This window comes from Pithys albifrons, chromosome 3, assembly GCF_047495875.1.
Source record: "Pithys albifrons albifrons isolate INPA30051 chromosome 3, PitAlb_v1, whole genome shotgun sequence".
Lineage (NCBI taxonomy): Eukaryota > Metazoa > Chordata > Aves > Passeriformes > Thamnophilidae > Pithys > Pithys albifrons.
Window position 1 is genome coordinate 40007006 of NC_092460.1, and position 13577 is coordinate 40020582.

Here is a 13577-nt window from a genome sequence, read left to right on the forward strand (position 1 = left end):
ACTTAACTTACCGAAGGGATAAATCGTCCCCAGACCAGGAGAAAAATAATTCCTACCGCGACTTTCCATTCAGTTTCTGGTAACTCTTTGTAAAGTAATGCGAATTTATGGCTCTTTAGCAATCACAAACTAGAGCTGTGACAATGATTTCAGCAGAGCAGCACCAGCTAAAGATCTCTTCCTATTATCATTCTTACTCCCTGTAGGTTTTGTGGGATCATCCTACGGGAGGAAGGGTGTTTTGCTCTGGCTCTGTGCAGCAGATCGCAGGGATTGCAGGATGCGCATTTCCGTGCGAAGCCACTACCTGGCAGGTTTGTAGCTACTCTGCAGAGAAGCACCAAAGTGCTTTGCTGCAACCTGAGGTCCTTTTGACTCGCATGACTCAATATATAACCCTGGGAAAGGCTGTGAAATTGGAAATCCCAGGAGTTTTCCACCGGGGAAGGAGTTAAACCGGTCATAAGAAGTATTATCTTGAATAATGCCCTTCCCTGCCCAGCTAGGACTGAGAGCGCTTCAGTGTTTGTTTTGCCTTGTGGAAGGATGTCCGGAGGCTGAGGGCTTTCAAATGCAAAATGTGAGTGATTGGTGCCTCCCATCCTCTCTGAGGGGTATCTTTCTTTAAACTATCTATGGTTTACTCTGCCAGGAAAAGGAACTGAGCACGGGGTGACCCCCAAAATGCACTTTCGCCCCGCAGTTCACACGGGACTAGAGCCAGTGGCACTGTTTGCTTTTCCAGACAGAATTTCTGGGCATTTCCTAGTCATAGAACCCTTCCTAGGCTGGAAGGGATCTTAAAGATCATCTAGTTCCAACCCCCCTGCCGTTCAAAGACATTTATTCTGCTACTTTTTGCTGAAGTTTATTTCACACTGTCGTGTGCAGCTGCCACAGGAATGGATCATGGTCCAGCTCTCTTGTTACGCTGTTATCCATCCTGGTACCGTTGCACTGCTGGGACATGTTCACGTTGCTCTTTCAGCCCTTAGGGCTGTCTGGGTGTTCTCCTCTCTCTTGAACACCTGTGACTGATTTATTTCCCCTCCCCTTACTTATGCCCTTAAAATGTGTCAATGAAAAATGATACATAAAAATGAAAAAGGAGTATAAATCTCATTGAACGATTTTCCACATGGGGAAGATCAATAGTCCATTTCGGTACTAGTGTGCTTTGTACATCTACCGTGGCTTTTCCCCCAGTGAGTGCAGTAGCCTAAATATTCCAGAGAAAAAGGTTCAAATACAGGGTTATGTGGATTTTGCCAGCTAATATTCTCATGTGTGTGGATGTATTTTATTTTATTTTTACCCCCTTCTCTCCCCTCCTTTTCCCCCTCCTCTTTTCCTTTTTTCCTCCTCAGGCATGGGAAAGGTAGGAAGGAATGCAGAAGAAACTTGGCTAAACTTTCAGGAACTGTCACAGGATTTTCTTACTTTCACAACCATTTGCAATTATTCTTGGTTTTATCTTATTTGTTGTTGCTTCTACCGAGTTTCACTGAGGGATCACTAATGGGAAAGTTAATGTGAGTCTCAGTTGTGAAACGCCATATAAATGTACCTTCTTGCAGCCTGAGATAGGATAAAGAAACCTGAATTGTTTGGTGTTTTGTTTGGTTTTGGGTTTTTTTTTTGTGTGTGTTTGTTGTTGGTTTTGGTTGTTTGTTTGGGGTTTTTTTTGACCAAAAAGTGGGATTTTCATGGCTAGCAGCAGGTGCTTAGGAAAAGAGTTGTAAGAAATTAAGTGTAACATTAAAGCATGAGGTTTCTGTTTCTAATACTCAAATAGGGTAAAGACCTTCTAAGCCATAAGCTCTCTCTGATTCATCGTTTGATCCCTGAGGTTTGATCCATCCATGTGGTGCAATAGCCCTTCATTAATTTGCCTGACTTTTTTTTTTTGGACACAGTGACCTGTGCTGAGACCTTTCAGTTCTGTGCTTTAAAAGCAACTCCTCAAGAATTTTGTTGCTTGCTCGCAACCTTTACAGTGGGAGACATGATGAGCATGTACTTCCTACTTGCCTTCTCTGTGCCATTTGTGATGTGATAGATGCTCCTCCTGTGTTCATTCTTGATTTTCTACGATGAGAAGTTTCTTCCCCTTGCAGAGAAGTTGCTTCCTACCTCTAACCATAATTTTATCATTTCTTTTTCTATCCTTTCCTACATTTCCATCCTTCATTTGATTTTTGTGTGGCATCTGAGGATGCAAAGTCAGGGATTTCAGTTTACTCAAGGTGCCAAGAACACTTTTTTTAGACCTTATAAAAAATGATCAATGCCATTGCCTGCAGAAAAGTACAATACTTCAACTCAACGTACTTATAGCAGGGCCAGAATCAGCCTGAAATCTTCAGGATATATTTTGGCTGTTTTTGCATTGTTCAGCCCTATTTGTTTGATCACTGTTCCTACACTCAGAATTGCAGATTTCATAATACAGGCACTTATATGTATTTGTTTGTGTAACAAACTCCATGACAAATGTGCAGTGTTGTCTCATGGACTGGTCATGCAAATTAGTATTTGAACAAAGCAATGTTACGGATAATTTTTCTTACATGTTCTTCCTATGCTGTTCCAGGAATGGACTATAGATGTTCTTTTGGCAACAGTACATAGTTATTTATATTTTTTGTCCTGTGTCTCAAGTGTACTATTTGAAAAATTGCATGTTGTATCTACCTAAGCATCACTGAACATTTTATTTTATATCGGCAAATAAATGGATTCGTTAATTACCCTTTCTTTTCTTTTTTTTTCTTAGAGGAAAAAGAGCCAGGGGGGGAAAAGGAAGTTTGTTCTTTGTGTGTTTATCTCAATTAATTTTCTTTGTTACGTTCCCCAAGGTCCCTAAAACACTTAAGATGTGTCCTGATGTCTGGGTTATCTAAGCTGTCTATTAACCACTGGCAGTGCAAGACACAGAAGGTCCTCTTGTGCAGAGGAGTGCTTGAGATCTTCAGAGGCTCAGTCCAGCTTCAATAACTCATCTGTCTGCAGCCTGCTCCTCTCCAAAGCACCTTTTGATGGGTCAGACTCCTGTGTGGTTTGCTTTCTCCCTTGCTTGGCCTTCAGCTGGTCAGGGTGTGAAGGTAGTGGCACAAAATCTGATAAAGGAAGACCTGGACCATCCATCCTTGTTAGAGACTAAACAGACCCTGTTTATGACAGCAGTCAAGAAAATGCTACAGAACAGAACCAACGATGCTTCTGTTTTTAAGGAATTTTTCAAAGGACTCTCACTCTGCCTTGTATGTGCCAAACAAAAAATGTGAATCAAAGCCCTGTTGGATTTAGATTTGCAAGAGGAAGTTACCAAATGAAGTGACTTATTTGGGGCTCAGGCAATGAAAGGATTAACTGAGAAGACCACAAGAGACCATGGCTATGGGAGATGTCATTCCCCATATCATGAGGAATACTGGTATTTTCATAAGGAAAGACTCTGAGAACACTCATGCTCAGGCTCTCAGAGATAGGAAGGACCTGCTGAGATGTGGCAGCTGGACCCAAGAGAAAGGAATGATTTCCAGTCGGTGGAATGTGTTGCCTCCTAATTCCTCTGTTCATACTGGGAGCTATTGAAAACATGAAGAGTGGGACATGAAAAGTAAGGTAAGATGTTACCTGCTCTGTGTTTTTTTTCCCCTCAGTACTGTGTATGTGCCCATAAAACTTGTGCCTACTCTGCAAACAAGTAAATGCAGGATTAACTTGTTACCATTTGTCGTTCCTCAAGGTACCTCCATAAACATTTCAAGGATAAAATATGTTGGTGGCAGAGCTCAAATGTGTTTGTACCTAGAGAATAAGCCCAGGGCATTACTAGCTCTTAATTTTATTTTCTTCTTTCTCTTTTAAGGCAGTTGTTTGTAGGAAAAAATTACTACATGGTTCTGTGGCCTTTGAGGTATGGAGCATCCTACTATTCCTCTTTAACAATAGTCTGTCACATAAATATGCTGCCTAATGGCTCAGCCAGTGAGATTTGTCACACATACACATGCAAAATGAATTTCAAAGACTTATCTGTCATGTAAGTTTTTAAAAACTGTTTCCCCTCATTGTACCTTCCTGGCAATTTAGGCTGCTGATTTCCACGATAGCAATTTAATCTATTGTCTTGAGAATCAGGCGGATGTGACGTTCTGTTTTTATCTTTCCTTTAAAATGGACAAGAGTTCCTGGCTTGTACAAAAACAAGAAATTTCAGACCGAAGCCATTCCAGTCCTGACTTCTGAAGCGACAGGGGAACAATGGTGTTTTAGGCTATAGGTGGAAACTGGAGGAGTTTCTTGTTCATGTGCAAGAGGAATCTCGCACAGAAGAAGGTACATTCATTTCTAATTAAGCCACTGATAAAATTGTGGAGGGTTTTATACTGGATCTTACTGGATTGTATTCTGATTTGTTAGTGGCACCTGCTCTATTAGAACTGGGGAAACCTTCATCTGCAGTTCAGAATAGAGCGGGAGGTGGAAGGGGACTTTTTTTTGCCTGCTTTGAAAAGCTGGAGGGTAAAAAAAGAAAAGCAATATTTGATTCAGTCATGATAACACCCTGTATTCATTAAAAATACACTAACAAGTGTGTAATCTGAGATAATGCCTGTTTTCTTTACCATTCCTTTGTTGCATTCCCATGGAGGTGCCACTTCTTGGCTGTCTTGCAGCCTTATGTCAGTTTGGGATTTGAGCAATTATGTTAGACTGAGTTTTATAATAGATCTTTCTTTCACTGTCTTTTGTAAGCAACGCAAACTCAGCTCTTATTTATGTGGCTGTGAATTGGACCTACATGACTAACCTCAGTAAGAAGTGTGTGTCTGTAACCTGAAATCCAAATTTGTCTTTGCAAAATGCATTCTGATAATTAATAAGAGGGCTCTTAGGAAAAGGTGTGTCTGGTCTGGCACCAATTTATTAAGTATAGTATATTTAAGCCTCTCTAGTTGCTTGTATTATCACTGATATTAACTCCCGTAGATGGAGCTCCCTACAGCTTTCATCCTGAACTGTTAATGTCTTGCCACAGAACACATGTAGTTCACCATCTGTATGACATTCCTATCCTGTTATTATTAATTTTTATAGGCCTGGTCATACAGGAGGTAGTTTATAGACATTTGTAGAACAAAGTCTGGCATTTTGGTTGCAGAAAGCAGGAGGCAATGCTAAAACTGATTTTGGTGAATGGAAGTTTTCACCCTTGGTCTCTCATCTCTGCACAATTTCCTCCCTTCACTCCTTGCTCATTATCTCAAGCGCATTATCCCTGAGAAATAAGTGGATTTTCAGCATGTGGTTATAATGGCCTGCCAGCCAGACCTGCTGCTTGGTGTAAAACCTATATATTCTTTTCCTTTGTGGATGTTTGGGCAGGATGCAAATCTTGTGCAGCAGAGGTGACTTCTTCTGGAACCAACTTGGCTGCCCCAGTCTGTGGTGCTTCTTCCTATCAGACTGTCTGATAAATAATGTTGTGTTTTGAAGGACTTTGTGTGTGCAGTGTGTTAACTGAGGTGAACTGGAGTATGTGTGTTTGTTGGCTTGCAGCTCCTGTGGAGGTACTCCCTGTTTTCCTGCAAAGAGAGGTGAAAATGGGAGCAAAGAATGATTATCATCCTAAATTACCTAGTGGAAGCAGGGTGGCTGGGTAGCTCAATTTCTCTCTGCATGGATTATGACTTTCTGAAATGTTGTAGAACCTCAAAAGTAACTCTATAAAGGAAGGATAGAAAATGGTGAAGAGTCATGAAACAGAGTGCACATCCCAAACTAAGAATGTTCCTACTCTGTCTTTCGGGTTTTTGACAGATGCTCCTCTTGGCAATGCTGCACACAAACCTACTGCTGGCCACTGTAGTCAAAGGTAGGAAAATATGTTTATTTCCTGCTGTCTAGGGACTATAATTTATTTTCACTTTCTTCTATGAGATATTGTCCCCTGCTCTGCCTTTATGTCCATCCAATCCTGCAATATAGTCTCAGGGATTATTCTCATCATGCTGGAGACATCAATAAAGTTATTCCTTTTATCTCTTTACTTTGCCACAAGTACTCTGAGTCCCAAAGATTTCCTGATGTCAGTGATGTTTGGCTGAACAAACTATGGAGCTTTGCTAGTGCCCTATAGAAATTAATGGGATTGCAGTCATGCTCAAGTGAACAAACGCATGGCATTCCTCAAAGGATCAGGACTGAAATTACCTATGCAAGGTTTGGGTTGATCGATATAAAGCAAAAAAGTAATTTCACAAATGTATGTAATAATAAAAAAAAAATCTGTGCTAGAAGCTACCAGGACATGCAATGATCAATGGTGAGAAATTCCAGCAGATAAATTCCTGAACTACAAAATAATTGTTTTAAATTGAAAGCTATGTTGTGTTTTGATATCCAGGATTATCAGGCTCTGTGCTCCAGGAGCCATCAGTTTCCCGTTGCAGCCTTTTTGGGAACGATCACATCAAAACGTTTGATGGTTCTTTCTACAATTTTGCTGGGAACTGCAGCTACCTGCTTGCTGGGGACTGTCACAAGCACTCCTTCATGCTCTTGGGTGAGTTTGAGCTGGGTACCATGACTGAAAAAACTCCAGAATTGTTGTCCTTTAGCAGATAGGATGGACCACTGCATAAAAAGGATCTTGGCTGAGGGATTTTTTGGTGGAGGTTTTTTGTGCATTGTGTTGGTTTTTTTGGGCTTGTTTTAGAAAGTAGGATTACTTCTGAGGCTTCTGTTGTCCATTGGTAAAGTAACTGAAACATAAATAAGCTGCTAGGAAATAGAGATTTTCTTACTGGCCCTTCTAAAGAGGGGAAGCAAGACCTTTTTTTTAATTTTGAATTTTCCAGGGGAACATGGATGTTAAAGCTGAACATGGGAATAGGAACTATACAACTCTGTAGAACTAATTTTATCTGTCTGTTAAGTCACCCCAGTTAAAAGAATCCCATTCTGTAGGACAGAAGACCTTGGAATTAGCATGAGCCTCTGCAGAGTTGTTCTTGGGGATAGCAAGTGATGATATATGTACCAAGATTGTATATCACTTTAATACCAGTCTGCTTTGGTAGATATTTTTATATTCAGTAATGACTGTTCTGTATTGGTCCTAGTTTAACATGAGTTTTTATTTACTGCAAGTAAATTGAAGTGAACTGATCCTATCACTCTGAAAAGGAACCATATACCAGCCTAAATAACTTTCTTCCTCTACTAGAATAACTCAGTACAAATTCTTTATATGTAGAAGATGTGTTCCCAACCCTGCAATATGTACTTACAAATTGTCCTCCTGAGTCCCAGAACTAACAGTATTTGGTTGTATCTCATCTCTGCAGGTGATTACCAGGATGGGGAGAAAATTGGTTTCTCTGTGTACCTTGGGGAATATTTCAATCTTCGCTTCTCTTTGGATGGAGCTGTGATGCAGGAAGACAAAAGGTACCTGTGGCAACTGCTATTCCAGCAGAAAACAACCAGATGTTTTTTGTGTGTCATATTCTGAGAATCTCCTGTTTCTCTTCACAGGGTCTCCATACCTTTTGCCTCCAATGGTATATTTATAGAGAAGGAGGCAGGTTATTGTAAAATATCTAGTGATGAGCACGGCTTTGTGGTGAAGATTGATACCAGTGGAAACATTCAGATACTCCTTCAAGAAAAGCACTATAATAAGACCTGTGGGTTGTGTGGCAATTTTAATAAATTCCTTGAAGATGACTTCAGAACCCAGGAAGGTAAGACTAACTGATTGCATTTTAGTGTGTGCTCTGCACACTCTCCCTGATGGATGATTCAACAAAGATTTTGCTGATCGAGCAAGATGTTCCTGCAGAACCTGTCAGGTACCTCATCTTGCTGTGCTGAAAAGCTGTTTGAACTATCTCATTTTCTCCTGAAAGGAAATTGCTGTCACATCTCATTCCTGAGTAAAGCCCAGACATCTGAACTTGGCACTTTTAGAAACCTCAAAGCATTCAAATAGAAGGATAAAGCTCCAGGTTATTCCACATACAATGTGGCATGTGGGGAGATTAACTAGAAGAAGACACAGGAAAATAAATGTAAGACATACCCATTGACTCAGCCTCTAATTTTTCATGAGTGTTAGACAAGTGAAAGCAAGAATAGTGTTGCAACAATAGAAGATTAAATCCCTGCTGCTGGTATGTTTGTACTTGGATTTGCCACGGAATGTTGTTGCATTAGGTGGTTCCCTTTTTAATGACCCTGCCCTGTCTATAAGGGCTGTTGGATTGGAGGTGCATCTTATGTCACACCAATTCCTAGTGAGAAGTGACAAGACTTTTGCTGCTCTGTACACCTTTAAGGGAAGTCTGTCAGTGTGGATGAAGACTAAGAGTTTTTGAAAAACCATGAATATGACTTTGAAGCCATATGACTGATCTTGACTCGTGGTATCTCATAGTGTGTTTTAATTCTGGGCACTTACCTGAGAGGTTTCGAGTTAATTAATATATTGGAATGCTAAATGGATTATATCATACTTTACATGTATTAAAAGTAAATGATTCAGAAAGGAGAAATGGAGACAAAGCAACTTGGAAAGGAGCTTGCCATTGTTCCAGAGGTTGTCTTACTGACACCTGGGATGCATAAACATAGCTTCAGTGTACAGAACCCTATATCTCATAGTGTGTTAAAACGATTAATCTGTCCTTCAGCAGTGTAAATAATAAAACAAACTTAGGTCACAGGATTGCTTGGCAGGGCTTGGATACCTTAACGTCTGAGAGAACTGAGATATGAAGTTTACATGCTTTTCTCAAGACAGTAAATAGTAGTAAGGCTTTTATAAAAAGCAGGAGCAGAAAAGGAGACTGTATTGCCTTGGACTGTTCAAAAATGGAGAAGAGGCCCCTCTGCTGCTCATGTTTATGTTTCATGCTGTATTTGTTTTACATGCTGGAGGCTGGATCCTCCCTCTTAAGAAAACCAAAAGCAGTTCTTTCACACCCACAGATTTCTGACTGTAATGAAGTCCATGACAGGGTCACTGTTTGGAGGAGCTGAAAAATAATAGAGAAGGTGATAGAGAACGTGTGTTCTGTCTTTTACAGAACTCCGGGTTTTCCTCAAACAGTAACCTGTGTGGATATAGAGATCTCTGTCTTTTAGCCTGAAAAGCAGAACTGTGTGTCAGCAATTCTGCCATTTTTCACTCTGATAAAATAGACTTTTCATCTCTACTAATCTAGAAGGAATTAGGATGAATTATGTTTGAATTTGTTGTGTCAGTGAGGGATGTCACTATACCCATGTGCTGTTTGTCTCCTTGGCATCTCTGTTGGTTTGTTGGAGCAACTCTTAACTTGCTCCAAGTAAAATCAGTTCTTGAATAATTCAGATCACTCATTTTTCTTTTTTTTTTCTAACCATTGACTCAAACTTTCAGCTAAGGGGCAACACAAGCAGCTGGGAGAGGTAACACTCTTTAAAGGAAACAAGCAGGCAGCCTCTTGGTACCTTGTGAAGAAGTTTACTCTTCTCACTGTAGCTTTTATTTGCTCTCCTTTCAGCCTTGATTAGATCTCATAAAGGTCAACTCATCCCAGGAGGTGAGTTTGGTGATCTGAGGGCACTCAAGTGTTACCTTAAGGTTACCAGCAGACAGAACTTTCCTGTTGGTGTGTCCATTGCTTCGTGTTAAAATCTGGAATTTATCAGACTAGGACCTCATTTCTAATCCATTAGATAGCTTTCTGGGTTGGATTTGTATTGATAATAAATGCATTAAGATTTTTGAGCTTCAGAATAGCATGTGTTCAAAGGGAAAAGACAGCAATCTAATGTCACTGAGATTACTGTGTGTCATCTGGAAATCCCTGAGGTCCCTGTGCAGGTCTGAATGTCAAAGGCAAAGGAATGAGATGATCATAGATGTTGTGTGGGTATGGTGCTATAGCCAGTGAGCTTGACACAGGTAGCTGAGGTCTGTTAAACCTTCCTCCAGGTGTTTTAAAGGCAGGTCAGGCACCTCAGGATGTCCTAGCCTTCAAACTGTGTTGATTTACACTGAAATGGTACCTGTCTGGTTGCTCATAGTCTTTGCCTGTAAGAACCACTGTGATGGGAAGGTCTGCAGCCAAAATGCTGCCTCCTGTCTCTCCCAGGCTGTAGCTCAGATGGTTCTTCTGTACCCTCTTCATGTCTGTCTGTGTAGGAGGAAACTCACGTGGTGTGGTGGCCTCTTTCTATGGCTTCTTTGTGGCACAAGAGAACCAGATTCTGAATTTCTGCAGAAGTCAGAGTTGTTATGGGAAGAACCTAACCCACAAATGCCATCTTTCATCTCAGATTCTCTCACTGTTTCTAAAACATGAAAATGTTTATATTGAAAACAAAGGAAAATATGTTTTTTTCATATTTTAGGGAAAGAAATTATTGTGGTTTAATAAGAGTTAGTTTGGTTTGCCCTTAAGAAAGTGATACAGAACTTCATGAATTATGTTTGGACTGTTTTTAGGGTGGTGGTGAAATAACAAGAGGTAAAACACCTGCTGTATGATTGGATATAACCACTTACAGCAAGTAAATAGAGGAGTCATGAAGAGAAGGGTGTTGAAAACTTAGTGAACAGTGTGCAATGGCTTTTCTTTTCTCTTGGTATATTTGTACTCATATTCTATTTATTCTCCTACTTTATGATCTACCCAATCACATGCTTTTGTCACGGTACTTTTGTGAATCCTCACTGTGTTTTGGTGTGGAAACTGAGGACTGGCTCTGTGGGGAGGTCCCAGATGATTGGAAGTTGACCAATGTCACCCCAATCCACAAAAAGGGCTGCAAGCAGGACCCTGGCAACTACAGGCCTGTCAGCCTGACCTCTGTGCCTGGCAGGCTTATGGAGCAGTTCATCCTGAGTGCAATCACACAGCACCTTCAGGGTGGACAAGGGATTAGACCCAGCCAGCATGGGTTTAGGAGGGGCAGGTCCTGTCTGACCAACCTGATCTCTTTTTACGATCAGGTGACCCACCTGCTGGATGAGGGGAAGGCTGTGGATGTGGTCTATCTGGACTTCAGCAAGGCCTTTGACACTGTCTCCCATAATATACTCCTGAAAAAGCTGGTAGCCCATGGCCTGGACAAGTGTACCCTCTCCTGGATTAGGAGCTGGCTGGAGGGTTGGGCCCAGAGAGTGCTGGTGAACGGAGCTGCATCCAGCTGGCAACAGGTCACTAGTGGTGTTCCCCGGGGTCTGTGTTGGGTCCAGTCCTGTTTAACATCTTTATTGATGATTTAGATGAGGGGATTGAGTCCATCATCAGCAAATTTGCTGATGACACCAAGTTGGGAGGGAGTGTGGACCTGCTGGAAGGCAGGAGGGCTCTGCAGAGGGATCTGGATAGACTTGAGAGATGGGCTGATTCCAATGGGATGAAGTTCAATAAGGCCAAGTGCCAGGTCCTGCACTTTGGCCACAACAACCCCCTGCAGCGCTACAAGCTGGGCACAGAGTGGCTGGAGAGCAGCCAGGCAGAAAGGGACCTTGGAGTACTAATTGACAGGAAGCTCAACATGAGCCAACAGTGTGCCCAGGTGGCTAAGAAGGCCAATGGGATCCTGGCCTGTATCAAAAATAGCGTGGCCAGCAGGACCAGGGAAGTGATCCTTCCCCTGGACTCTGCGTTGGTGAGGCCACACCTTGAGTACTGTGTTCAGTTCTGGGCCCCTCCGTTCAGAAAGGATATTGAGGTGCTGGAGCGGGTCCAGAGAAGAGCAACAAGGCTGGTGAAGGGACTGGAGCACAAGCCCTATGGGGAGAGGCTGAGGGAGCTGGGGTTGTTTAGCCTGGAGAAGAGGAGGCTCAGAGGTGACCTCATCATTGTCTGTAACTACCTGAAGGGAAGTTCTAGCCAGGTGGGGGCTGGTCTCTTCTCCCAGGCACTTAGCAATAGGACAAGGGGGCACGGGCTTAAGCTCTGCCAGGGGAAATTTAAGTTGGATATCAGAAAAAAATTCTTTGCAGAGAGAGTAATCAGGCACTGGAATGGGCTGCCCAGAGAGGTAGTGGATTCACCATCCCTGGAGATTTTTAAATGTAGATTGGATGTGGCGCTGAGTGCCATGGTCTGGTAAAGGGACTGGAGTTGGACCAAGGGTTGGACTTGATGATCTTGGAGGTCTTTTCCAACCCAATCAATTCTATGATTCTAACTGATGAGGGTCTGATAAGAGGACAACACACTTTGCTGTTTCTCTGTACACCTTTGGTGCTCAGCTGTTTGAGGTGCTGGAGGTCTCAGGGACGTGATACCCTGGGAAATTTACATTGGCGGGATCCTGAGTTGGAAGGGAACCACAAGGATCATCTAGTCCAACTCCTACCCCTGCACAGGACACCCCAACAATCCCATCATATGCCTGAGAGAGTTGTCCAAATGGTTTCTGAGCTCTGTCAGGCTTGGTCTGTGACCACTGCCCTGGGGAGCCTGTTCAGTGCCAAATCACTCTCTGGGGGAAGAACCTTTTCCCAAACTTGCAGACACACACTGCCCTTCAGACAGAGGATGGGGTGCTGAGTCACTCATTGACATGATTACTACAATAGTTCATCCTGTGGAGAAGTGTTCATGTCCTGTCTAGACTTACAAACAAGGTTGATTATATTGTGCAGTGTTTCTTGTTTACTGGATATGGCAGCAAAAAGAAGCCAACCACCTCTGAGAGTTTGTTCTCACACTTTAAGCATAATAAGAAAAAAGGTCTTGGAAGCTTTGTAGGGCTTTTTGTTTGGTTGGTTGTTGCAACACAGTCAGCTGGGAGAGGTAATATTCTTTATACAAAGAAATTAGGAAGCCTGTTGGTTTCTCATATTGCTGTGATATGTGACCGAATGTCTAGGTCATCACTGAAGTCCACTTGTGCTAAAGAAATCGTTCAAGTCCAACATAGGGATATTTATCCATCAATTTTATTAATTTGTGCATGTTACATTCTATAAGCATAATGGAATTAAATAAAAATCTCAACCCAAATCATTCCAGCATCCCATTATGCTTTTCTTGGCACTGGCAGGAGGCATGTTTCTGGAAATCTGTCTCTAAATTACAAAGCCATTAATGAGGTTAGACATTGCTGTTGTGAGGAGTGTGCCTTCATCACTAGGCTGTAGAGTTTGGGGGATGGTTCTTTTCCTCTCTTGTGTTCAATAATAGTAATTTAATATTCGTTGAACTGGAGAGGGTAGGAAAGACTTTATAGCCCATGACTTCACTGTTTCATATCATTAGTTTGATGCAAACTATGGATCAGGTTTTGGTCAACCTTGCCAAGTGTTGCTTGTGTGGAACTGTGTAAAGAAACCACCCAAAACCCAAGAAGCAAACAAGACCCCCCACTCTAACAAACCAAACCCCTCATTGTTTGATAAATAACCAACATGTGAAAGTTGGTTATTTACCAGTTAAGACTCACAGGACTGTAGTGTCTTGAGGAAATTCTTGCATATATTTTACAGATGAGTTAACAGACCCTGAGAGCTATCTGATGGGCCTGTGGCCATGTGGAAAATCTGCAGGAGGTCAAGG

General features: G+C 41.9%; 1 protein-coding gene across 1 annotated transcript in view; it reads left to right on the forward strand.

Moving 5' to 3' along the window:
• The first annotated feature begins 4198 nt into the window (after nucleotides 1-4198).
• Nucleotides 4199-13577, forward strand: part of VWF (von Willebrand factor) — a 140969-nt gene continuing 131590 nt past the window's right edge. The window contains exons 1-5 of the mRNA XM_071551468.1: nucleotides 4199-4344; nucleotides 5830-5884; nucleotides 6416-6574; nucleotides 7359-7461; nucleotides 7549-7757. Coding sequence (XP_071407569.1) covers nucleotides 4315-4344; nucleotides 5830-5884; nucleotides 6416-6574; nucleotides 7359-7461; nucleotides 7549-7757 — 556 coding nt within the window. The 5' untranslated portion in view covers nucleotides 4199-4314. The remainder of the gene's footprint in view (nucleotides 4345-5829; nucleotides 5885-6415; nucleotides 6575-7358; nucleotides 7462-7548; nucleotides 7758-13577) is intronic.